The sequence below is a fragment of the Zophobas morio genome, unplaced genomic scaffold (assembly GCF_036711695.1).
Source record: "Zophobas morio isolate AGI-343-1 ecotype UQ-CSIRO unplaced genomic scaffold, CSIRO_AGI_Zmor_V1 ptg000008l, whole genome shotgun sequence".
Lineage (NCBI taxonomy): Eukaryota > Metazoa > Arthropoda > Insecta > Coleoptera > Tenebrionidae > Zophobas > Zophobas morio.
Window position 1 is genome coordinate 4,142,875 of NW_026972113.1, and position 26,334 is coordinate 4,169,208.

Here is a 26,334-nt window from a genome sequence, read left to right on the forward strand (position 1 = left end):
GAGAAACATATTTTACTGGTGTCAGTTGCTAAATCCGTGTTGTTTGACACGCATTTGCATAAGAAATTGTTTGTTGTGGGGGGTGTGCAGACGGACATTTTTCACAATCCGAGGAAGTTGCTTAATAGCTACTTTGAATTTTTTTCGGCTGATTACACCACAGTTGTTTGAATTTGCGGACACTCTGTAGCAGAGCTTGACCTCGAGCTCGAGGTGAAAAGTGCACGCCATGCAAGTCCAGCTTGCACTTTTATGTCACGCAATTTCAAAAAGTAAGAGTTAAATTGGTCGTCGTTAATACGCAAATTGTGAACACCCTTTCATCTCGACAATAATGAGCTTTTCATGAACACTGCACTAATGAAAGGCTTTACACTTTCGTTTACTCTGCACTTTAATCAAATTTCCATTACGTGTGGCAAAAGTACCATTTTCAACAAAAACGGAGAAACTTCGTGCTAAAGAAGAGATTTCGCCCCGTACTAATTAATGTAGGACGGTAATTAACCGGATTGCCACCCACAAAGAACGAATCGAAAATGTTTCTCAAAAAGCTTGCACAACATTAGCATACTGTTATCCACAAGAGCGCAATTATCAAACGAAACAGGAAATAGAATTATTATTGAGGTAATAATTCTGCGATTGCTGGTAGATTTCCCCGCTTTAAGCCTCAAAACAATCGAGAAGCGTGTGAAAAGGCCGATTGCGAAGGATTTTTACGTGTGGGGTTTATAAATAGCGAGGATATTGGGTGCAGGTCTGCCATAAAAACCATCAGAGGAAAACTAGTAGTTTTTTCCATTTAACTAAGAATGAAATTGGTGTAAAAAGCATTTACGAAAGAAAATTTGCAGAAAAAATGGTACCATAATTTTTGTTTAGTACGAATTAAAGACACGAAAATGGGGTATAAAACAACCTACTAAGTATTCATTATTTTCTCCGATACAAGTTTCTCAACTATGTTCAAATACTTGAAGATAAATTCTGTTTTCTTTTGTGTTACCTTGTCTTAAAATCTTGTGACTACTTTGTCACGTTTGTTATATATACTTTGCAGGATGTTAGACGATGGGTCCTGGAATTATTAGGTGTTGAAAACAAAACGGTAACTCGTTCTCAGTTTATACAGAATTTTTCGACAAAGTTTTTGATTTCCTTTTGGAGTCGTCGAATTAAGGTTCGCTTTTCAAAAAATCGACCAAAGTTTCGTTCTATAGCAAATCCAACTTAACTTTTAACGTGGTTAAAAAACCCGCGAGAAGACGGTAAGGATCTAAAGAAGAAAATGAAAGAAAATAGAGTTTATCTATGTAGGAAAAGCTGATCAAGGTAACTATATTGTCCTGTTGGATAAAACAGATTATGTCAAAAAGTAGAAAATTTACTAGAAAATCAATTTGAAGTAATTACAAAAAAAAAACAATGATATTGAGAAGTTCTTAAAGACTGTACATATTCTAGGAATTCCATCCAGAAACTCCGCCAAAACTTAAGTGTTCTCAGTGATACCACCAACTAATATATTTTAAATGTTTCTAGATTCCAGAATGCCCAAAAATTCTTGAGATTCCTAAGATTTCTAAGATAACTGAAATTCAGAGATCCTTGAAAAAGAGCTTTGGAATTCTAAGAATTATGGAGATTATAAACATATTTGCGGTCATACAAATCCTTGAGAATTTAGAGATCCTAAAATTGCTACAAATATTCGACATTTTAAAGAATTACGAATCCTAAAATTTCAAGATCATAAAACTCCAAAGATTTCAGAGGATCTAAAATTTCGACAAATTCTGAAGACATTATAAACATCGTGGCCATACAAATCGTCAAGATTTTACGGATCCTAAAATTTCTATAAATTCTCGAGATTCTAGTACCTAGAAATGCTAGATCTTAAAGATTTAAGAGGTACTAGATTCTAGAGACTAAATATTCTAAGAATTTTTGCTGCAGGATTGAAAAATAAATTCCAGAGATTCGGAGATTTCACAGACTCTTACAATAGTGGAGACTGTGACATATTTGTGGTCGCAGAGATCCTTAAAATTTTACAGTTCCTAAAAACCTATACATTTTTTATATTTTAGAGAATCTCAATAAATCCTAAATATTATATTATTTCACGAATTCTAAACAGAAATTAAACAAAAACCTATACATACAAGGGTCAAATGCCAGAAAGTGAAGACCTTTTTCCAGTAATAATATTCAGGGATCCTTGAAAATTTGAGATTCCAAGAATTCCAGAAGTTTCACCAAAATTCTAGACCTTCTTGAGAGATCACAGAGATTATAAACATTCTTAAGAATTTAGAAATCCTAAATATCCTATAAATATTCGATATTTTAAAGAATCTGCGAATCCTAAAACCTTAAACCTTGCAGAGATACTTGATACCGTTAGATCCTAAATTTTATAGATACATTTTTCGGGGATTCTAAATAGAAACTCTAGATTTCAGGAATTTCAGTGTTTTAAAATTCTACCTGACAATTGATGTTCAGAGATAATTTTTAAAAATTTGAAGATTCTAAAAATATATGAGATTCTTGAAAGCTAGAAATCCTGGAGATCTTTGTTATATCAGAGACATTGTAGACATCGTGGTCATACAAATCCTCAAGATTTTAGGGATCCTAAAATTTCTATAAATTCTCGAGATTCTATTACCTAGAAATGCTAGATCTTAAAGATTCAAGGGATACTAGATTCTAAAGACTAAATATTCTAAGAATTTTTGCTGGAGGATTCAAAAATAAATTCCAGAGATTCGGAAATTTCAGAGACTCTTACTATAGTAGAGACTGTGACATATTTGTGGTCGCAGAGATCCTTAAAATTTTACAGTTCCCAAAAACCTATAAATTTTTTTATATTTTAGAGAATCTCAATAAATCCTAAATATTATATTATTTCACGAATTCTAAACAGAAATTAAACAAAAACCTATACATACAAGGGTCAAATGCCAGAAAGTGAAGATCTTTTTGCAATAATAATATTCAGGGATCCTCGAAAACTTGAGATTCCAAGAATTCCAGAAGTTTCACCAAAATTTTAGACCTTCTTGAGAGATCGCAGAGATTATAAACATTCTTAAGATTTTAGAGATCCTAAATATCCTATAAATATTCGATATTTTAAAGAATCTACGAATCCTAAAACCTTAAACCTTGCAGAGATACCTGATACCGTTAGATCCTAAATGTGTATTATAAATATTTCAAGGATTCTAAATAGAAACCGTAGATTCCAACAACTTCAGTGTTTTCAGAGATACAATATTTTAAAATTTATCTGGATACCGGAAAGCGAAAAGCTTTTTGAGATCCTGAAATTCTTGAGACAACTGATGTCTAGAGATCACTGAGAACTTTGAGATTCTAAATTTTCTAAAGATTCTAAGAATTCCAGATATTCCATTCTTTGGACGGAAATTTTGTAAATTCAAAAATTCTAAAAATATTTTAGATAGAAGTGATACTAAATATTTAAGAGGATTTTAGAGAAACGTCTATTTCAGAAATTTTTACTTCCTATAAATTGTAGACATTATAGACATACTTGTGGTCTTACAAATCTTTAAAATTTTACAGATTCTAAAAATTCTACAAATTCTCGAAATTATAAAGTATCTAGATATCTTCAATCTTAAAGATTCCTGGGACACTAAATTCTAGAGACTATAAATACCTATTCTAAGAATTCTAGATAGAGAATTCAAAAATTTTAGAGGATCAGAGATTTCAGAGACTCTTATGTCATGGGAATATCAGAGACTCTAGACATATTTATGGTCACAGAGATCCTTCAAATTTTACAAACCCTAAAAATTAAAGAATTACGAATCCTAAAACTTCAAAACTTTCAGATACCTCATACCGTTAGATCCTAAATATTGTAAGGAATTTCAGTGTTTTCAGCGATGATATGTTTCAAAAGTTCTATATGTCTCTAGATACCAGAAAGCGAAACGTTTTTGAAATTCCTGAAATTTTTGAGACAACAGATATTCTAAGAAATCTAGAGATTCTAACGATCAGACGGAAATTTTATAAATTCAAAGATTCTAAAAATATTTTAGGTTCTTGAAACCTGGGAATCCTACAAATCTTAGTTATACTGGAGATTTTAAAGATCATGAAATTCCAAAGTTTTTAGAATATCTAAAATTTCCAGAGATAAAGATAAATTGTTAAATTTTTATTTTCGAAGTTCTAAAGTACATACAGCAGACTAATTTGGCAGATGACATACTCTTTAAGAAAATAGAGGGTGGGTGGGCGGGGCTTGTCATTGCTAAGATAAAACTAATTTTGGCAAATGACATACTCCCTAAAAACAGAGGGTGGGTGGGAGGGGCTAGTATTTGCTAAGATAAGACTAAACAATATTAAGAGTAGTCACTGGAGTGAAGAGGGGGTGGGTGGGCGGGGCTACTGCTTGCTTATAAGATCCGTCTCTTCATTCCAGAAAGCCCAAAATTTCTTGAGATTCCTAAGATTTCTAAGATAACTGAAATTCAGAGATCCTTGAGAAAGAGCTTTGACATTCCAAGAATTATGGAGATTCCTAAACTTTCAAATATTTAAACGTTACATGGGTTTAAAAAATTAATAAAAATCCAGCACTTGAACAGAAATTTTAGAGATTCAGATATTCCAAAAATATTTGAGATACTTGAAACCTAGGGATTCTTAAATACACAGATTTTATAAACCATGAAGGTTTTAGAGATTCCTGAGAGATCGTAGAATTTAGAGATCCTAAAATTGCTACAAATATACGACGAATTACGAATCCTAAAACTTCAAATCTTTCAGAGATACCTTATACCGTTAGATCCTAAATATTATAAATGTTTCACGGATTCTAAATAGAAACCCTAGATTCCAGGAACTTCAGTATTTTCAGCGATGCCACGTGTCAAAAGTTCTATATGTCTCTAGATGCCAGAAAGCGACAAGTTTTTGAGATTCCTGAAATTCTCGAGACAACTGATGCCATTCTAGAGATTCTAAGAAATCTAGATACTCTAACAATCAAACAAAAATTTTAGAAATCCAAAAATTCTAAAAATGTTTTAGGTACTTAAAACCGAGGAATCCTAGAGAACTTATTTATCGTGGAGATTTTAAAGATCATGAAATTCCAAAGACTTCAGAGGATCTAAAATTTTCAGAGATTCCTATAAATTGCAGACATATTTGTGATCACAGAAATCCTTAAGATTTTAATTTTCGAGATTCTAAAGTACATGATAAGATAAGACTAATTTTGGCAAATGACAGTCTCTAAGAAAAAAGAGGGTGGGTGGGCGGGGCTAATACTTGCTTAGATAAAACTCAACAATATTAAGAGTAGTCACTGAAATGAAGAGGGGGTCGGTGGGCGGGACTACTGCTTGCTTATAATATTCTTAAGCCTTATATTATTTACTGTGAAATGGGAATTGAATTCCATTTTGACAAGAGGTATAATCTAAAATTTAAAACAAAGAAAAAGTGGCCCCACCCACCCACCCTTATTCCGTTTTAATCATTCATTCTTATTGGATCTAAATGAAGAATTTCACGGAGTTTTCAATATTTAATTATTAAATTTTTCGATTTTTCAATTTTTGAAATTGTAATTTTTCAATTTAGAATTTTACCCAGAAATTCTAGATCTTAAAAATTCCAAACACTATTATGTCATAGGAATAGTAGAGATTGTAGACATATTTGTGGTCCCAGAAATCCTTCAAATTTTATAAATTCTAAAAATCCTGTAAATTTTCTATATTTTTGAGAATCTACGATTCCTAAAATCGCAAAAGTTTCAGAGAAAATAGATAAAATATGATCCTAAATATTATATTATTTGACGAATTCTAAAAATTATTAAAAAAAAACTGTATGACGGAGGGATTTCAGTGTTTTCAGCGACGCCACAGATTTTTAACAACTGATATTCAGGAATCCTTGAAAAGCTTGAAATTCTAAGAATTATAGAAATTCCAAGCTTTCCAGGTATTTAGAAATTCCACGAACATTAAAAAATGTAGAAGATTCCAGAAATTCTTGAGATCCTTAGGTTTGTAATCTTGTAAACTAGAAACTGTAAAGATTATGAAGACTTCAAGTCAGAGATTCCAGAAATTCCTTATTTGCTATCATACAGATTATTTAGATTTTAGAGATTCTAAAATTTCTGCATCAGAAATCTTTACCGGTCCCAGAAGTACCAGATACATACAGTTCTTAGAGACTGTACATATTCTAGAAACTCCACCTAGAATTCCACAAAAACTTAAGTGTTCTGAGTGGTACCACCGACTAATATATTTTAAATGTCTTCCTAAGATTTCTAAGATTACTGACATTCCGAGATCCTTGAGAAAGAGCTTGACATTCTAAGAATTATGATTGAGATTCTTAAAGTACATGCTAAGATACTAATTTTGGCAAATTACATACTCTTTAAGAAAATAGAGGGCGGGTGGGTGGGGTAGTACTTGCTAAGATATGACTAATTTTGGCAAATGGCATACCTTCCAAGAGTATAGAGGGTGGGTGGGCGGGGCTAGTACTTGCGAGGATAAGACTAAACAATATTATAAACTTTGAGATCCTAAGAATTACATAAATTCGAAGAATTCCAGATATTCACAAAAGAAACTAAAATTTCTCAACCTAAACGAGTTCCCACTCGCTTCCGATTAATCCAAAGCTCAAAAACCATTCGCATTTCTTCCAACTTCCTCTTGATCGCAACAGAATCCATCAATCATCAGCGAGGAAACAAAGCCTTTATACCTCGACACAATCCAATAAATTATATAATTAACTTAAAGAATGTGCGTGGTGCACGAGCATTGTATGGACTGAATATTAATAGTGTGTAGTAAATAATGTCCTTACGTTAAAGCGACCGCAACGTACGGTATTCGCTCATTTTCTTCAGCAAACTCTTCTAGTCGTAAAATTAATATACCTAGGGAGCGTTTGCGTTTTCGTTTAGACGCAACTACAAAGGGCCAAAATAAAAAAATAAAAAATTCCTCGAACGACACTGCTCCCATTCAAACCTCTTCATGGGTTCGTCTTTTCGGAGAGCACTGAACCCTGGGTATTAATCAGCTTGACTGTGTTTAATTTACCACAACAAAAGCACCACGGGACTCGCAAGCACCAGAAAAAGCGGTGATTCCACGATCCGCGTTGCAGGAAGACTGGAGTCTTTTCCGGACGGAGAAAAAGAGGTTTTGTATTGTTTGTCGAAGCTTTACAAACGTAGAGAAAACGGAACTTGCTACTGTAAAAAGAATTGTCTTCTGAAAGGAGGTATCTGGTTACATTCGTTTAACGCTTTCCTGGGATTAAATACCTAAGCAAACAATGCCGACTGGACGTGTTAGTTTTCATTAAAAAATAAAAATACCGTAACGACTCCTGAATACGTAATGCGTAATAAAAATCTGTGTAGGAATAGGGTGTTAGAGCAATTATTGACTGTTGGGTCAAGCGTGGAAGTTCTGAGACGCGAACCAAAGCAACCGATGAGACTTAGTTTTCGTACTGTAGGGGTCATCAAACGAAAACGAAAACTTTTAAATTATTCAAGAAAAAACAGCGTTTCCGGTTTTATTTCACCAGAAATACAAACAATCATTTTCGAGCTAAATCTCCGAGAATTCATAGTTCTTAACGTGCATAAACACGCTGCTTAGCGTTTTTAAAATGGCAACAGCCGTATTAAAATTCCGACCCTTGCTACCACGCAGACCTTACTTAAGTCTCATTCTTCATGCAGACCAACTAGTTCCAGTAATTATTACATTTATAGCAGAATCTACGCAACATCCAGATTATGCAGTATAAAACAAGAAAATATGAGTCAGCTCGATTAAAATAGCCTGGGAAACGGCATGTGTGTATCGTTTCGACTTTTAGTGAATACAATAAAGCACAATTTTCCTTTGTATCTCGTGTCAACTAATAGTCGTTCGAGTTAAAAGAGTCGTGGCGCAACAATCCGATTCAACGATACACAGTAGATACGTCAGAAGCACTAAGTATTGTCTTCACAGATAAGACTTGTTAGAGTTGTTAAAGCCGCAGCTGTCGTTTCCTACAGTGCGTCGCCGAAAAAAGCGAAAAAAAAGAAAGTGGCACGAACGTGGCCATCGCCCCATATTTTTCCAAGTTTCGCTGGATGACTGTTCGGTTTTTGGTTGCGTTTTTTTGCACCGCTCGGTATAATCAAGTCATAATATTTATTCAAACGCTCGGCCTACATATTTTTATATTAACATAAATTAATTACGTCGACTAGAAACTGCGATTAACGATTGTCCAAAATCATATTCGAAAATTTATGCATGTGTGTTTAATGTATGCATGTTATCGAGTTCATTAAATACTCATTTATTTTTTTAGTTGTGTGCGGAAATATGATTGATATAAATGGTTATTAATAAGAGGATAGAAAAAATTAATTAGGTCCGGAGAAAAAACTTGATTCTATTGTAAGATGCGCGATTTGCATACAGGAGAACGGGATGATTACAGTCCGAGCGTGCTCTGTTCAAACTTATAATTATATGTTTTTGTGGTTTCTATCTTCAGATTCACTACAACGTTTATTAAAGAACGACTTTTCTTTTTTAATTTTCGGACTCGTTCTCCTTTTATTTACTCTTAAACTGACAGTCGCTAGTGACAAATTTTTCCAGTAAACAGAACTCAAAAAATGCACTAGGTGTACTGCTAAGCAACGTTAACTGCTGAAAAATGCGTCATTTTATGTTCCCCCCCTCCCCCTCTGTCAACGGTGCCACTTTTTCCTCACACTCTGCACAAAGAGCAAAAGCAACAGGTGTGAATAACAAGCAAATAAAGTTCCATCTCGCTAACAAACCGCTCCATCCCAATAAACCTGTCTTGGATGCGTCTAAGAAAACACGGAAACGTCCTGAACCTAATTAATACAAAATAACCCTGGACGTCGCAATAAAATCGCTCTCGGCCATCAAATTTTACGATCGGATTAACAAGCCAAAGAAGAAGAAAAAACGACTAATAATCAATATGTTATCACACCGGATCGAGCTCGTCTAATGACCACGGCTGTCGAGATAAAATCAATCAAAAATGGCAAAGTAGGATGGCGTTTGAAAACACGTGTGAAGAAAAAACGGAGAAAAAAGAGTGAATATTAATTTTAAATCTATAACTGCACTCGTACCTACTTAAGCTAATTCCTAGGTTAAGCTGGATTTACATGGATAAAGAGCGACGTGGAAGGTTATTTGTGATTTGATTTAGATGTGCATTTTTGTGGGGATTTAGCCATCAAGGTAGTTGGAATGTGCTTTATTACGTAGTGTGGATGGTTTGTTGAGTGCAAGTTTACAGGATAATTGCGGCAAATGGGAGGTAGAAGTTGTTAAATCATCGCTATGTGGGTAATGAACATTCCAGACGTGTTCTGGCGTTTTTATGCTAGACGAGGATTTTTATGGCTGGTTTATAGTGCAAAAATGCAGGTGAAACGATTCGGTATTCCGGTAACGACGGTGGAAAATTTTGTTTTTGTACTCATTTATTTTCTGTGTCTAATTTCTTCTCTACTTGAGTTTCTCCGTCCAGTTTATTTGATTTACTTCGTTCTTTATCAAGTAGTGCAAGCGTGTTTGATTCTGGCAATATTTGGGTAGGATTCTGTTGGAAAACCATCATAAATAAAATGTCTGTTTTTTTTACTAATTCTTCTTCTGTCTTCTTCTTTGTTTTCGATACATTCTCTAATTCTTTCTCGTATTTGGTTACCTCTCCAGTCACCTCTCAATATTTTTCTTCTCCCTTTTTCTCTTCCTTCTCTGGCTGTCCAACCTTTCTTCTTCATCCACTTTAGATTACATCTGTTTTCAGTCATAATTTCTTCACTATGTTTTTCTTTCTACCCTACCCTTTGGCACTCCTTTAACAATCAACCAACTTTTCTTGCAGTTTGTTCTATCTAAATTTTCTAATTCTTTGTCTTCTTTTTTTGGTTATCAATATCTCCATCTCTTCAACTTCTCTTTTCAACCATCCCTCTCCCGGTTTATCAGTCTTTCAATCTCTAGAACAGCCAATCTCTTTACTTTCTCATTGCTCTTAGCTTTCTTTCATGCGTTTTCTTTCGCATTCTTCTTTACTTCGTCTTGTTTCTGTCGAGTCGTAGAACCGGTTTTAAGTATTTTTCTGTCTTGGTTCTTCGTCAAATAGTTAGAATTAAACCGAAAAATATTTGTGTAGAATTTTGTTGGAAAACTACACCGCAAATAAAATTTCTATTTTTTTTTTCTTTGGAACTCTTCTTCCCCCCTCCTATTCATTTTTTCCAATTAAATTAAATTAAATTAAATAGAAATAACGATTTTGCCAAAATGTTTGTCGAACTAAATTCTTTCCTTTTTCACTGTTTCCTCTTTCTATTCAAACATTCTTGGAATCAGCATGTCGACATCTACGTCCCTAAATTTTTTCACTATTTTTAGACAACTTTTTTTAAAGTGAAATTTTTTCAATGGTCCCCCCTTCTTCAAAATTCGACAAAATTTTGACATTTTCGAAACTTAACTAAACACATTTTCTTGATAACTGCAACCGTTTTTCCGGAATCGAACGTTGAAATACCGAAATTTTTAGAAAATTTCAAAAATTCGCATTTCCTACCGATTCTTTCGAAAATGTTGCTCCGTGACCATCAAGACATTATATCTTTGGAATTAGCATGTCGAGATCTACGTCCCTGAATTTTTTCACAATTTTTTAAAAGAGAAATTTTTTCAATTCTTCAAAATTCGACAAAATTTTGACATTTTCGAAACTTAACTAAACACATTTTCTTGATAACTGCAACCGTTTTTCCGGAATCGAACGTTGAAATACCGAAATTTTTAGAAAATTTCAAAAATTCGCATTTCCTACCGATTCTTTCGAAAATGTTGCTCCGTGACCGTCAAGACATTATATCTTTGGAATTAGCATGTCGAGATCTACGTCCCTGAATTTTTTCACAATTTTTTAAAAGAGAAATTTTTTCAATTCTTCAAAATTCGACAAAATTTTGACATTTTCGAAACTTAACTAAATACATTTTCTTGTACATTTCGAGCTCCGGTATCGACCGTTGAAATATCGAAATTTTTTGAAATTTTCAAAAATTCGCATTTCTAAATTCTAAGGATTATAAAAATTCCAGATATTTAGAAGTTCCACGAATTTTAAAAAATACAGAAGATTCCAAAAATAGAAATTCCACAAAAACTGAAGTGTTGTCAGTGATACCACCGACTAATATATTTTAAACGTCTCTAGATTCCAGGAAGCCCAAAATTTCTTGAGATTTCTAAGATTTTTAAGATAACTGAAATGCAGAGATTCTTGAAAAAGAGCTTTCTAAGAATTATGGAGATTCCAAAACTTTCGAATATTTAAACGTTGCATGGATTTTAAAAATTAATAAAAATCGAGCAATTGACCAGAAATTTTAGAGATTCAGAGATTCCAAAAATATTTGAGTTACTTGAAACCTAGGGATTCTAAAATACACACGTTAAAGATTTTATAGATCATGAAGATTTTAGAGATTCCTGAGAGATCGTAGAATTTAATTCCTATTCGACATTTTAAAGAATTACGAATCCTAAAACTTGAAAACTTTCAGAGAGACTTCATAGGGCTAGATCCTAAATATTATAAGTATTTCACGGATTCTAAATAGAAATCCTAGATTACAGGAACTTGAGTGTTTTCAGCGATGTCATGTTTCAAAAGTTCTAGAGATTCTAAGAAATCCAGTTATTCTAACGATCAGACGGAAATTTTAGAATTTCAAAAATTCTAAAAATGTTTTAGGTTCTTAAAACCTAGGAATCCTAGAGAACTTAGTTATATTGGAGATTTTAAAGATCATGAAATTTCAGAGGATCTAAAATTTTCAGAGATTCCTATAAATTGTAGACATATTTGTGGACATAGAAATCATTAAGATTTTAATTTTTGAGACTCTAATCTAAAGTAAGATAAGACTAATTTTAACCTTTAAGAAAATACAGGGCGGGTGGGCGGGGCTTCTCATTGCTAAGATAAAACTAATTTTGGCAAATGACATACTCCCTAAGAGGAATGAGGGTGGGTGGGTGGGGCTAGTGTTTGCTAAGATAAGACTAAACAATATTAAGAGTAGTCACTGGAGTGAAGAGTGGGTGGATGGGCGGGGCTACTGCTTGCTCATAAGATTCTTAAGAAAAAAGTTGAACTCAGCCCCGCGCACCTCTTTTGCCTATTTAACTGACTTATTTTATTTACTATGAAATGGGAATTCAATTCCATTTGATATCAATTTTTAGACAACTTTTCTAAAAGTGAAATTTTTTCAATGGTCCCCCCTTCTTCAAAATTCGACAAAATTTTGACATTTTCGAAACTTAACGAAATACATTTTCTTCTAGATTTTGAGCTCTAGAACTCAGTTCCGACTTCCTTTCTTTGATAACAGCAACCGTTTTTCCGGAATCGACCGTTGAATTATCGAAATTTTTAGAAATTTCCAAAAATTCGCATTTCGTATCGATTCTTTCGAAAATGTTGCTCCGTGACCATAAACACAATATATTTTTGGAATGAGCATAACGAGATCTACGTCCCGGAATTTTTTCACAATTTTTAGACAACTTTTCTAAAAGTGACATTTTTTCAATGGAAAGTCCAACAATTAAAAATCGGGAAACTGGATAATTGGAAAAATGAAAACTCAAAAACCCTTGAAATGTTTTATAATTCGCTGAAATTCATTCAAAGATCACCGATATTGCTGTGGTAAAAATACGTTTTGATAGAATTGAATAGAATATTCAATTATTTAATGGTATATTTGGAACCTTTCCTTAAATTTTTCGAATTCCCCATTTTAAGTCGAGTTTTTAGTTATGAATTTTTCATTTGATTCATTTCAGTTTTTTGAATTGTGATTTCTATTTATTCGATCTTTCCAATTTTTCGTTTTTACAATTTTTCGAGTTTCGCTCTTTCAATTTTTGACCTTTAATTTTTGAAATTTTGATTTTTTCGATTTCCCCATTTTTCGGTTTGTCTTTTTTTTTGATTTTTTAATTTTTTGATATCTTAAATTTCCGACTGGCGATGTTTTTATTTCTCAAGTTTTAGATTTTTAATTTTTCTTTTTTGAGCTTCTCGATTTTTAATTGTTCGATTTTTCAGTTTTTCCAATTTTCAGTTTTTATAGTTTTCAATTTTGCGATTTCTCGGTAGGTATTCGAATTTGCAGTTCTTGCATTGATTTCAACTTTGGAATTTTTCTTTTTGATTTTTCATTTTTTTAAATTCTTCAATGTTTCGTTTCTTCGATTTTTTGATTTTCAGTTTTTCTCTTCAATTTTTCGGGCTTTCAATGTAATTGTAATTCCGATTAGTCGCAAATTAACTCCAATCAAGTCCAATAGATTCCAAAATCCAGGTAAACGAATTTCAAATAAACACATAAATAAATAAGTAAATAAATACACAATTCTCAGAATACTTCTAGAGTAGCAATACTGTGAGAAGAGAACTGAGTCATCGCAATCTGTCAATTGTTAGAGTTTGACTCGTGAAAATCGAAAGCTTTGTGGTCCTGAAAAGAACTTACTCGAATAGATAATAAAAACACTCAGAAGTTATGAAAAGATAAGCTAAGGAAGTATTGTATTGTTAGATAAAGTAATTCTACTAACCTAAAATTATTCTCGAAATTTCATATAATTTAGCAAGTGAGTATTTTTATAGTTCTTTTTAACGAACGAATTGAAATTCAAAAATATAAGAAAAATTTCAGTGAATTTCCAAGAGTTCTAGTAACTGTAGAGAAATTGCAATAATTCTAGTATGTGCAGAAAAGGTTCCAAATATTCCATTGAATAATTCAATATTCTATTCAATTCCATCAAAGAATTTTTTACTACACATACTAATTTCTGTGATGTTTGGAAGAATTTTAGCGAATTATAAAAAAATCATAATTTTTCGAGTTTCTATTGTCCCAATTTTTCAGTCTCTGGATTTTTAATTATTGGCCTTTCCTTTTTTCGTTTCTTTAGTTTATCCATCTTTCAGTTGTTTGTTTTTTCTACTTACCAATTTTTAATGTTACATTTTCTGGATTTTTTGGTTTTTCGATTTTATAATTTTTAATTTTTCATGTTCTTGATTTTTTATTTTGCGGCTTTTCAGTTTTAGCTTTCTTCAATTTTTCGATTTTGGATTTTTGAATTTTTCAGTTTCCCGATTTTTAATTTCTGGATTTTTTCATTTTTCAAATTCTCCACTTTTCGATTTCAAATTTTTTTCAGTTTTTCGATTTCTCAATCTTCAGCTTTTCATTTTTGCAGTTTCTCCTTAAATATTTCAATATGTTGATTTTTACATTTTTTGGTTTTACAATTTATTGATTTTTCAATGTCTCGAAAAATAGAGAAATCGAAAACTGAAAAATCGAAAGAATAAAGAATCGAAAAATTCAACATCGGTATGTTGAGAAATCCAAAAATTGAAAATGGAAAACCGAACAAACCTAAAAATGGAAAGTCCAACAATTAGAAATCGAGAAGCTGGATAATTGGAAAAATGAAAACTCAAAAAGTTATGAAATTTTTTATAATTCGCTTGAAATTCTTTCAAAGATCACCGAAATTACTGTGGTAGAAGTACGTTTTGATAGAACTCAATAGAATATTGAATTATTTAATGCTTGCAAGTTTTCAAAGCATTCGGTTTTCCAATTTCAAAGTTAAATTGTAAAATGTTGTTATACAGGGTGTAAAATATAAAATTAAATATATACATATAATACCAAAAAAGGGGCAAACTCGTGCATAATAAGTAAAACGGTTGGATTCATCCCACATTTAGTTGTTTAATTTATTATAAGGTACTTTACCTTTTTTTTTAAGAAAACAGGGCAATTTTGACGTCGAAGGGTTTTTTTTTATTTTTTGAAAAAAAATCTCAAAGTCAGGGGTTTCTATATGATTCCACTGAAAGCCTGATCAAGATTTTTTGGAATCAAAATTCGACAAAATTTTGACATTTTCGAAACTTAACTAAATACATTTTCTTCTAGATTTTGAACTCTAGAACTCACTTCCGACTTCCCTTCTTTAATAACAGCAACCGTTTTTCCGGAATCGAACGTTGAAATATCGAAATTTTTAGAAATTTTCAAAAATTCGCATTTCGTGTCGATTCTTTCCAACATGTTGCTCCGTGACCGTCGACATACTATATTTTTGGAATCAGCATGTCGAGATCTACGTCCCTGAATTTTTTCACAATTTTCAGACAACTTTTTTAAAAGTAGAAGGAAAAGGAGGGACCATTCCTTCAACATTCGACAAAATTTTGACATTTTCGAAACTTAACTAAATACATTTTCTTCTAGATTTCGAGCTCTAGAACTCACTTCCGGCATCGTTTCTTTGATAACTGCAACCGTTTTTCCAGAATCGACCGTTAAAAAATCCAAATTTTTAGAAATTTTCAAAAATTCGCATTTCGTAGCAATTCTTCCGAAAACGTTGCTCCGTGACCATAAACTCGCTATACTTTTGGAATGAACATAACGAGATCTACGTCCCTGAATTTTTTCAGAATTTTTAGACAACTATATCAAAAATGAAATTTTCCACTAGGTATGTATATTTCGACCCATTTTCGATGATTTTGTAAATTTAACTAACTAGTTTTTGTTGTAAATTTTGGGCCCTAGAAGTCACTTCCGGCCTTATATCTTCGATAATTTCAACCTTTTTTCCAGAATTAGTTAATTAATTTAGTGCATTGAAATATCCAAATTTTTAAAAATTTCAAAAAATTCACTCATTATCTCTTTCAACCTCTCTTTCGCTCCATGGATGATTTCTTCAGTCTTTTGTCCTTCTGTCGTGTCTTCCTATTTTGTTGGGTATAACAGGTTCTTCTTCTTTTTCTAACAGCTTTTTGTCACATCTGATTCCTTAGTTGTTTGAACTTCTCTGTCTTCTTTCTTCTATATTCACTGATATACTTCCATGCTTTTTCTGCCATCTTTATTTCTTCAACCCGCTTTTCTTCCTTTTTTCTAGTTGCTTTTCTTCACAATTTCTCAATATCTTCTTCTGATTTTTTCTTATATTGTTTTCTTTCCACTTTCTTAGGTTTTCTAGTGCTTTTTTGTAGTTCTTGAGTTCCTTTTGCCCGGATTTCTTTCTTTTTCTTTCTCTTTCTTCTTTTTCGTACAGCTTGAGAAGGAAAATCTTGCTTCCTCCATAGTTCACGTACTCTTCTGTAGTGTCTTCACGTTTTGTTCGCTCTAACAAGTTCTTCTTCTCATCATAACAGCGCTTCAAAAGTTGTGCTCTCACTGGTCTGATTCAATAATTGATCGAAATTCTTCCTTCTTCTACGTTCACTGATATACTCTCATGCTTTGTCTTCTATGTTGAAATCTTCAATAGGCTTCTCATCCTTTTTGTTTCTAGTTTCGTTCAATCACAATTTTTCAATATCTTATTCTGATATCTTCTTATATCGTTTTTCTTTCATTTTCTGAAGCTTTCTAGGGATTTTTTGTTCTTGAGTTCCTTTTTCTCTTCTTTGTGTAGCTATTCAAATTTTCTTTCATTATAAATTATTCTCCATTTTCTTATGTCTCGCCTAGCTCTTGCCATTTCTTTAACACTGATCTGTGCTCAACTGTTCCTAGAGTTCATTGTATCTAAATTCTCTAATTCTTTCTCTCCTTTCTTGGATATCAATATCTCTATCTTTCGACTTGTCACTTTAATCTTCTCTCACTAGCTCTCTCATTCTTTTTATGTTTCTTTCACATTTCTCTTAGATTCTTATCTCTTCTTAGCGTTCTTGGAGTATTTTCCAGTCTTGTCTCTGTTTTATTTAGTATTTTCGCTCCTTTAGTTGCTTCCCTTATTCTTAGCAGATAGTTCTATTTTTTTTTATCCTTTCCGCTTCCTCATATTCTTCTTTTACATAACTTCTCAAGATATTCAAATTCTTTCGCTTTCTCTACTCCATCTTATTCCTAGTTCTATTCGTCTAAATTTCGTCCTTTCTCTTTCTTCTTTTTCGTATGGCATCACACAGCCTCAGTCCCTTCATATTTCACTCACTATCTCTTTCAAGCTCCCTTTCGTTTCATGGGTGATTTCTTCAGTCGTGTCTTCCTATTTTGTTGGGTATAACGGGTTCTTCTTCTTTTTCTAACAGCTTTTTGTCACATCTGATTCCTTAATTGTTTGAACTTCTCTGTCTTCTTTTTTCTATATTCACTGATATACTTCCATGCTTTTCTGCCATCTTTATTTCTTCAACCCGCTTTTCTTCCTTTTTGCTAGTTTCTTTTCTTCACAATTTGTCAATATCTTCTTCTGATTTTTTCTTATATCGTTTTCTTTTCATTTTCTTAGGTTTTCTAGTGATTTTTTTGTAGTTCTTGAATTCCTTTTGCCCGGATTTCTTTCTCTTTCTTCTTTTCCGTACAGCTTCACAAGGAAAATCTCGCTTCCTCCATAGTTCACGTACTCTTCTGTCGTGTCTTCATGTTTTGTTCGCTCTAATTCTCATTCTTTTTGTTTCTAGTTTCATCCCATCACAATGTTTCAATTTCTTATTCTGATATCGTTTTTCTTTGATTTTCTGAGGCTTTCTAGGGTTTTTTGTTCTTGAGTTCCTTTTTCTCTTCTATCTCTAGCTATTCAAATTTTCTTTCATTACAAATTATTCTCCGTTTTCTTGCGTCTCGCCTAGCTCTTGCCACTTCTTGAACAGTGATCTGTGCTCAACTTTTCCTACAGTTCGGTGCATCTAAATTCTCTAATTCTTTCTTTCCTATTTTCAATTTCCCTTTCATGGATGATTTCTTCAGTCTTTTGTCCTTCTGTTGTGTCTTCCTACCTACTTTGTGGGGTCTAACAAATTCAATAATAATTTATGGAACTTCTCTGTTTTCTTTCTTCTATGTTTATTGGTACACTTTCATGCTTTGTCTTCCACATTTATTGTTTTCTAGATTCTTTTCTTCCTCCATACCTTCTTCTGATTTTTCTTATATTATCATTTTACTTCCATTGTCTTAGGTTTTCTAGTGTTTTTTGTAGTTCTTGAATTTCTTTGCCTCTCCTTTCTCTTGCTCTGCAGACTTTTTTTCAGTCATAATTTAATCTCTGCTTTTTTCCTTCTCGCCTAGTTTTTGGCACTCCAAATCATTTAATCTTCTCTCAGTCGTTCTCTCATTCTTTTGATGTTTTTTTGAAACTTCTTTTAGCTTTTGACCTTACAGATATAATCCACATAATAGGTTTAATAGTTTAGAGTTCAGTCGAGTTTTCGCGCCAGCATTCGCAACAGTAGTGACACCATAATGCATAAATAGCTAAATTAGTTCTACTCGGATCGTTGCACTCATTTGTCAACAATTTTTTTAATCTGTCGTCACTCAATAACCTCCTTAGAACGAACCAAATTGTTACTGGTAGCGCGTTCATCAATCATCCATAGGTCGTGACTCAAAAATGATAGCTACACAGCCAGAGAAGCCAAATGTGTATCATAATTTTTTTATCATTAATATTATTTTTTACGACGGCCATAATGCGATAGGTTGACTCGAGCACTGGCTTTTATGTTGTAACTTGAGCTGTCTGGATGGTTTTCCTTTCGCCTCGTTTTATAGCGAGTACTTTTTGTTCAAAGCAAATAGAGAATTTTAGTCCGTGGTGTTGGCTGACTTGTCACACCTCTGCTCCATGACCTAATAATAGCAGGAAGGAGCGATATGGGCTGATGCTAATGCCTTCTTTAAATATTGGAATTACAGTTAACGTTGCCATAAACAATAGGAGAGAAATGGCCGTTTTAATGAAGTTGTTAAATAAGTGCTTTTTAACCATTTTAGTCGGGTTTGAAGCGCTCGGTAGAGGAGGGTGGGGAAAATTTATTTTCAATTAGAAAATACATTGTTGTGGTACAACGTCGAGCATACTGCGTTCTCAGAACCCGAGTGCTATATCGACGAGTAGAATCTTGTTTGTCATTCTGGTCAAAAAAAAAAAATGTCTTTTGCATCCCAATCCATCATTCCGACTACCAACGTCTTTGGAGCGTCCAAATTATATCGACGTTTTGTCTTTCACGAGCCATCAACATCAGTGCCTTTCATCGTGAGTTATAGCGGCAGGTCCGCATGCATAATGCATGATGGCTGCTCGACTCACCCCTTTTTTTCTCCTTAATTAATCAAGACAAAAAGATTCCGTCCGACGCCGTTGAGACACTGATCGTCTCTAATTAGATCATGTTAATTGGGTTTGCGTCTTCTCATGCGTTTTTTAGTCTTGCGCAACTCTTTATTGTCATTTTGGCTTATCGCTATCACCACAATCGGATCCGTTAAAAGCTTAAGAAAGTGAAACCCGTCATAAAACAATGATAAAAACGCACTTAAATCGATTCACATTTTAGTCGTCGAGTGATTCGAAAGTTGGACGACACTCCAATCAAAAGGACGATTTTTCGCCAATTAATTATGTGCAATGAAAGTTAACAAATGACCCTGACCGAGCTTTTTAGCGTTATATGGATGATCCAATTATGCACTATCGGGACATGAGCTTGTTTTCGAATGAAATAAATTATTAATTTAACAACCGTTACTCGGTGGAAGTTTCGTAATCCTTGACGGTGGAAGCAGTTTTCACGAATTATCGTTAAAAGTGCCAAAAGCATTATGGTGGCATTAACACCAACTGTGCACTAAAAGCGTGAATGAAGATAATGTTGCTTCGGAAAAAGAACAATTTTATCTTTAACCTTACGGGATTACCGAGTGTCGTAAGAGCAGTTTATTGTCATTTTCGTCACCGGAGAAAGCGGTTACGGCAGGGCCGTAGTCAGCTCCTTTGTCCAATTAATTACAAATTGAAACGCGCACTTTACGAAATTTTTCGGTGATGTCATCAAGTTTCTGGAAATGACGAACAAATAACCGTAAAATTTGCACAAAATTACAGAGAAGTGGTTTTCGGTAATCTCTTTCAAAAATAAATCACAAAGAGTCCCAAAGTTTCTTTTAAATTCTTTCAAAATTCAAAAAATAATATCATTAGAAACCCTAAGATTATTTCACATTTTTTCAGGAACTAATCATCAGCGACCCAAGATTCTTTCAAATTCGTTCTCAAATGAAACACCAGGATCCTAAAATTCTTTAAAATTCTTTCAAAAACAGAACACCCTCCAGGTGCTTTTAACTTCTTTCAAAAATAAAACACCAGCTTGTTTTGTTGTTTTTTAGATACAATTTCTCCATCAAAACGTGGATATTTCGTCATCAAATTTTCGGTGCGACTAAGCACCCAAAAATGAACGCGATTTAATATGTTTAATCTATAGAGATAAAAAGTATCAGCCCGGTCCTGCACTGCCCATTTTTCACACTCAAACCTCAGACCTTACGTCTTTACTGCTTATTGCGCTTTTAATAACTCATTGATTGCCCACCCATAAACGTCTAAATCGCGAATTCGAGTTTTATCGCGGCATTGTGGCAACGAAAAATGGGTACGCGGGCGACGGGATCGGAAACAATTACCACAAGGGCCGAATGTCGATACCATGAGTCAGCGATCATGGAGAGATGCCGCCGGATGATACCACGAAAAAATCTTCATTAGATTAGGGCTTTGTGGCCGACCAGCAGCGCAGGATGGGCGGGGGGGGGGGGGGGGGGATGGGGTTTTGTGGTTCGGTGATGGGCCTTTGACGACATGGCGTGCTGGGTCGGTGGTTTTTTAAAAAACGGGCAATGGGCAGACGGAATTTTGAAACGTGAGTAGCCGCATTAAGGACTTTTTTTATTTCTGGTGGTTGTTGCTTTCCTGTCTGCTTCAGTGGGTTTTTCTGCGATATTTGCCACTAACAAAGTTTTTCAGTTTGTTTTGTGACCATATAACTTATTTTTTTAAACAATGGGCTTTAAAAAAAATGTTTAACTCTTCAGGTAGCATTTACTTGAGTTTGTCACTTACCCGTTTCATCCTTAATTTTGTCAGTCCTTATTTTGAAACTTTGGGCCCCCGAGAAGGTTTCACATTCTTAAAAAAAACATTTGGCGCCTCTGAGGTTTTACATTTTCAAAAAAAAACAGTTGGAACCCCCGAGAAGGTTTCATATTAAAACAAAATTACATTTGGGACCCCCGAGGTTTTACATTTTTAAAAAAGACAGTTGGGACCCCCGAGAAGGTTTCATATTAAAAAAAAATACACTTGGGGCCCCCGAGAAGGTTTTACATTAAAATAAAAAACAGTTGGGAGCCCCGAGAAGGTTTAAAAAAATACATTTGGGGGCCCCGAGAAGGTTTAACATTTTTTAAAAAATTCAGTTGGAGCCCCGAGAAGGTTTCACATTATAAAAAAAATTACATTTGAGGGCCCCGAGAAGGTTTAACATTTTTAAAAAAGTACAGTTGGGAGCCCCAAGAAGGCTTCACATTCTAAAAAAAATTACATTTGGGGGCCCCGAGAAGGTTTTACATTTAAAAAAAATGAGAGTTGGGACCCCCGAGAAGGTTTCACATTAAAAAAAAAAAATTACATTTGGGGGTCCCGAGAAGGTTTGACATTTTAAAAAAAAATTTAAAAAAAGATAGTTGAGACCCCCGAGAAGGTTTCACATTAAAAAAAAAATACATTTGGGGGCCCCGAGGTTTAACATTTTAAAAAAAATACAGTTGGGAGCCCCGAGAAGGTTTCACATTCTAAAAAGAATTAAATTTGGAGCCCCCGAGAAGGTTTCACTCAATAAAAAAAAATACATTTCGGGCCCCTGAGAAGGTTTTACATATAAAAAAATGAGAGTTGGGACCCCCAAGAAGGTTTCAGATTCTAAAAAAAATTACATTGGGGGCCCCGAGAAGGTTTCAGATTCTAAAAAAAATTACATTGGGGGCCCCGAGAAGGTTTTACAAAAAAAAAAATGAGAGTTGGGACCCCCCACGAAGGTTTCACATTAAAAAAAAATGAGAGTTGGGACCCCCCCGGAAGGTTTCACATTAAAAAAAAATTACATTTGGGGGTCCCGAGAAGGTTTCACATTTAAAAAAAAATACAGTTGAGAGCCCCGAGAAGGTTTCACATTCTAAAAAAAATTACATTTGGGGCCCCCGAGAAGATTAAAATTTTTTAAAAAAGACAGTTGGGAGCCCCGAGAAGGTTTCAGATTCTAAAAAAAATTACATTGGGGGCCCCGAGAAGGTTTTACATTAAAAAAAAATTAGAGTTGTGACCCCCCCCCCCCCGGAAGGTTTCACATTAAAAAAAAAATTACATTTGGGGGTCCCGAGAAGGTTTAACATGTTTAAAAAAAAGATAGTTGGGACCCCCGAGAAGATTTCACATTCTTAAAAACAATACATTTGTGGACCCTGAGAAGGTTTCACACTCATAAAAAAAAATACATTTGGGACTCCCGGGAAGGTTTCACATTCCTAAAAACAATACATTTGTGGACCCTGAGAAGGTTTCACACTCATAAAAAAAAATACATTTGGGACTCCCGGGAAGGTTTCACATTCCTAAAAACAATACATTTGTGGACCCTGAGAAGGTTTCACATTTAAAAAAAAATACACTTGGGACCCCCGAGAAGGTTTTACATTTTTAAAAAAAGACAGTTGGGACCCCGAGAATGTTTTACATTAAAAAAAGATACATTTGGGACTCCCGAGAAGGTTTTACATTTCTAAAAAGATATTCGGCTCCCCCGAGAAGGTTTCACATTAAAAAAAAATTACATTTGGGGCCCCAGAGACGGTTTCACATTTTTAAAAACAATACATTTGTGGACCCTGAGAAGGTTTCACATTTATAAAAAAAAATACACTTGGGACTCCCGGGAAGGTTTCACATTCATAAAAAAAATACATTTGGGACTCCCGGGAAGGTTACACATTAAAAAAAATGCACTTGGGACCCCCGAGAAGGTTTTACATTTTTAAAAGAAGACAGTTGGGACCCCGAGAATGTTTTACATTAAAAAAAATATATATTTAGGGACCACGAGAAGGTTTTACATTTTTAAAAAAAGACAGTTGGGACCCCCGAGAAGGTTTCACATTAAAAAAAAAATATATTTGGGACTCCCGAGAAGGTTTTGCATTTCTAAAAAGATATTTGGCTCCCCCGAGAAGGTTTCACATTAAAAAAAAAATTACATTTGGGGCCCCAGAGACGGTTTCACATTCTTAAAAATTTATAAAAAAAAATACACTTGGGACACCCGGGAAAGTTTCACATTCTTAAAAACAATACATTTGTGGACCCTGAGAAGGTTTCACATTTATAAAAAAAAATACATTTGGGACTCCCGAGAAGGTTTCACATTCTTAAAAACAATACATTTGTGGACCCTAAGAAGGTTTCACATTCATAAAAAAATACATTTGGGACTCCCGGGAAGGTTTCACATTAAAAAAAAAAATTACACTTGGGACCCCCGAGAAGGTTTTACATTTTTAAAAAAAGACAGTTGGGACCCCGAGAATGTTTTACATTAAAAAAAAATACATTTGGGGACCACGAGAAGGTTTCACATTAAAAAAAAATATATTTGGGACCCCCGGGAAGGTTTTACATTTCTAAAAAGATATTTGGGACCCTTAAGATTTCACATTCTTAAATAAATACATTTGGCGCCCCCGAGGTTTTGCATTTTTAAAAAGACAGTTGGGGCCCCGAGAATGTTTTACATAAAAAAAATATATGTGGGGACCACGAGAAGGTTTTACATTTTTAAAAAAAGACAGTTGGGAAGCCGAGAAGGTTTCACATTCCCAAAAAAAACATTTGGGGACCACGAGAAGGTTTTACATTTTTAAAAAAAGACAGTTGGAACCCCCGAGAAGGTCTCACATTAAAAAAAATTACATTTGGGGCCTCCGGGAAAGTTTTACATTAAAAAAAAACAGTTGGGACCCCCAAGAACATTTTACATTTTTAAAAAAGACAGTTGGGACTCCCGACAAGGTTTCACATTAAAAAAAAAACATTTAGCACCCCCGAGAAGGTTTTAGATTAAAAAAAAAACAATTGGAACCCTCCAGGAGGTTTAACATTCTTAAAAAAATACAATTGGGGCCCCCGAGAAGGTTTCACTTCTCTTCATTGACATTCTTTCAAAATAAAACACCAGTGGCCCCGAAGGTTCTTTCAAATTCTTTCATAAATATCGTAAAACACAGGTTTTTTATCTATTAAAAAATATCGCGATACCCAAGAAACTTTTAAATTATTAAAATAATAATAATAAAAACATTAAAAAGCCCAAGATTCTTTCAATTTTTTTTCAGAAATAAAACATCAGCGCCTCCAAAATTTCTTCAAATTAGTTCGCAAATAAATCACCAGCGACTCCCAAGACAGTTTCAAATTCTTTCAAAACAAAACACCAGTAGACCCCAAAGTTCTTTTAATCTCTTTCAAAAATAAAACAGTTCAAGAATATTCTAAATTATTTCAGAAATTAAAGGCACTGGAAACAACATTTTTCAAAATTAGTTAGGAGATAAAAAACCAGGGGTCTCAAGTTTCTTTCAAATCCTTTATAAAACAAAACACAGGCTCGTTTATGTAGTAAAAAAACACCGGGGGCGCTAAGAATCTTTTAAATTATATAATAATAATAAAAACACTAGAAACTTCAAAATTCCCTAAGATTCTTTCTAAATAAAACACCAGTAACCCCCCCCCAAGATTCTTTTAATTTTTTTCAAAAATACAACACATTGGACATTTAAGATTTTTTTAAATTTTTTCAAGATTATTTGAAAATTTTTCTCAAATAAAACACTAGGGTGTTCCAAGATTCTTTCAAATTCTTTCAAAAACAAAACAAGGTCCGAACGTTGTTTTAATCTCTTTCCTAAATAAAACACTAGAGATTTCCAAGTTTCTTTCACATTCTTCCAATACAAAGTACCAGTGACCCCGAAGATTCTTTCGGTCTTTTTCAAAAATTAAAGATCAAGGACCTCCGAAGATTCTTTTCAATTCTTTCAAAAGATAAAGACACGAGAAACACCAAGATTCTTTATTTAATAAAAATTATAGCTAAACTACAACTGTGTAAATAACATTTTCTTGGAAAAAAAATGCATGAACATGGGGACTACCTGAAACAATGATGTTCTGAATGTTAGTCGTTATATTCGGAACATCACTGACAAAGATCTAAACAACAACGGACCCGGGTTTGACCCTTGAGTAACGCGCTGTTGACGGCAAAAAGTGTTGGTTTAACTGCATGAATGTCAACAAATTGCTTCCTGCCAAACAAAAGATTCGGTTATAACTTTTACTTTTGACGGGTAATTTGCCTTATAAATGTCGGTTTGCGTCTCTTTGATATTTTTTTCCCGCTAATAAACGACTTTTGTAATTTATGATATACTTTCGCTGCTTTTTCTATTCGCTGATTTATATCAAGTTCTTGTCCTCCTTGTTGTAGGACTGGAAAACGGAGTTTGTCAACATTTTGTTGTTTTGTGTTTACTAAAATTTTCCGACGTGATTATGACAATTTTGATAGTTCTAAGAGGTTAAAAATTTGGTGTCACTTCACGCGGTGGAGACAGGATAAAGAGTCCCTTACCTGATTTTCCCACCCTGGGGCTTCCTAGCACCACCACCCGGATCCTGTTAACATTCGTCATGTCTTTTCCTCACAGAACCACCACCACAACACCACTAAGCGAAAAAATCGCACATGATCACCAAGGGTCAATGGCAAGGTCGGTGAACCATTTAATTAATCGATTCGCAAGTGCACAAGGGATCTATCGAAAGGTCAGCGACTGCACAATTATCGGGCTAGAGGAGCACCAGCACGTGCCGCTCACAAGTGTTTCGTTGAATTGAACACTCGCCGGTTCTTCCGATTGTTCAGCTGGACAAAATGCGAGATGTGCAAGAACCCTCTCGCTTTCGCGCGCGATGGACGACTGAACCGGAATTCGAATTCGAGCTCTCTTGGCGATGCAAGAGAAGTGATTTGAGATGTTGGGTTCTGTTGTGGCGGCTGGGGATTTATCCCACTTTTGCGAGAGGAGGCGGGAGAGCGCTTCGACACGGATCTCGCAGTTCGGAGGATGGTGCGTTCGAGAGGGCGAGCTCCTGGGGCTCCTGGGGTCACACTTACCGGAAAACACCCGCAGAGCAGGAGGCGCTGGTGCGTTGCACACTAAAA

General features: G+C 34.2%; 1 protein-coding gene across 1 annotated transcript in view; it reads right to left on the bottom strand.

Annotated features, from left to right (window-relative positions):
* The window catches only part of LOC135125112 (ras-related and estrogen-regulated growth inhibitor-like), a 194,381-nt gene extending 168,264 nt beyond the window's left edge, over positions 1 to 26,117 (bottom strand). The window contains exon 1 of the mRNA XM_064050461.1: positions 25,741 to 26,117. Coding sequence (XP_063906531.1) covers positions 25,741 to 25,801 — 61 coding nt within the window. The 5' untranslated portion in view covers positions 25,802 to 26,117. The remainder of the gene's footprint in view (positions 1 to 25,740) is intronic.
* Between the last annotated feature and the right edge of the window lie 217 nt (positions 26,118 to 26,334).